At 70.8% G+C, this 298-nt stretch overlaps 1 protein-coding gene across 1 annotated transcript in view; it reads left to right on the forward strand.

Annotated features, from left to right (window-relative positions):
- Window positions 1-87: 87 nt before the first annotated feature.
- LOC104511768 (TBC1 domain family member 10A-like) overlaps window positions 88-298 on the forward strand; it is a gene marked incomplete at both ends in the record, with an annotated part of 7915 nt that continues 7704 nt past the window's right edge. Inside the window, one exon of the mRNA XM_010154507.1 lies at window positions 88-267. Within this exon, the coding sequence (XP_010152809.1) occupies window positions 88-267 (180 nt within the window). The remainder of the gene's footprint in view (window positions 268-298) is intronic.

Consider the following 298-nt stretch of genomic DNA (forward strand, 5'->3'; position numbering starts at 1 on the left):
GCGGGATCGCGGGGAGCTGCCCGCAGCGCCGGGGTCAGCGTCCGGTTACCCCCGGGCCTCCTCTCCCCGCGCTGGATTCCACCGTAGTTTTGGCTGCCGTGAACGCGGGAGGCCGGGCCGTTGGCCTGCCAGGAGAACCGGCATCGGTGCCCACTGGCGAAGGCACCGCGGGGAGCAGGAAGCCCACGGAGGGGAATGGGGCAGCCGAAATCAGCTGCGAGCCGCCCGCCGCTGTGCCGGCACCCAGAAATGCATTCCGGGCTGCCGGTGAGCTGGTTCGGCGGTGAGTCTGGTGTTT

This window comes from Eurypyga helias, unplaced genomic scaffold, assembly GCF_000690775.1.
Source record: "Eurypyga helias isolate BGI_N326 unplaced genomic scaffold, ASM69077v1 scaffold23376, whole genome shotgun sequence".
NCBI classification, from domain to species: Eukaryota; Metazoa; Chordata; class Aves; order Eurypygiformes; family Eurypygidae; genus Eurypyga; species Eurypyga helias.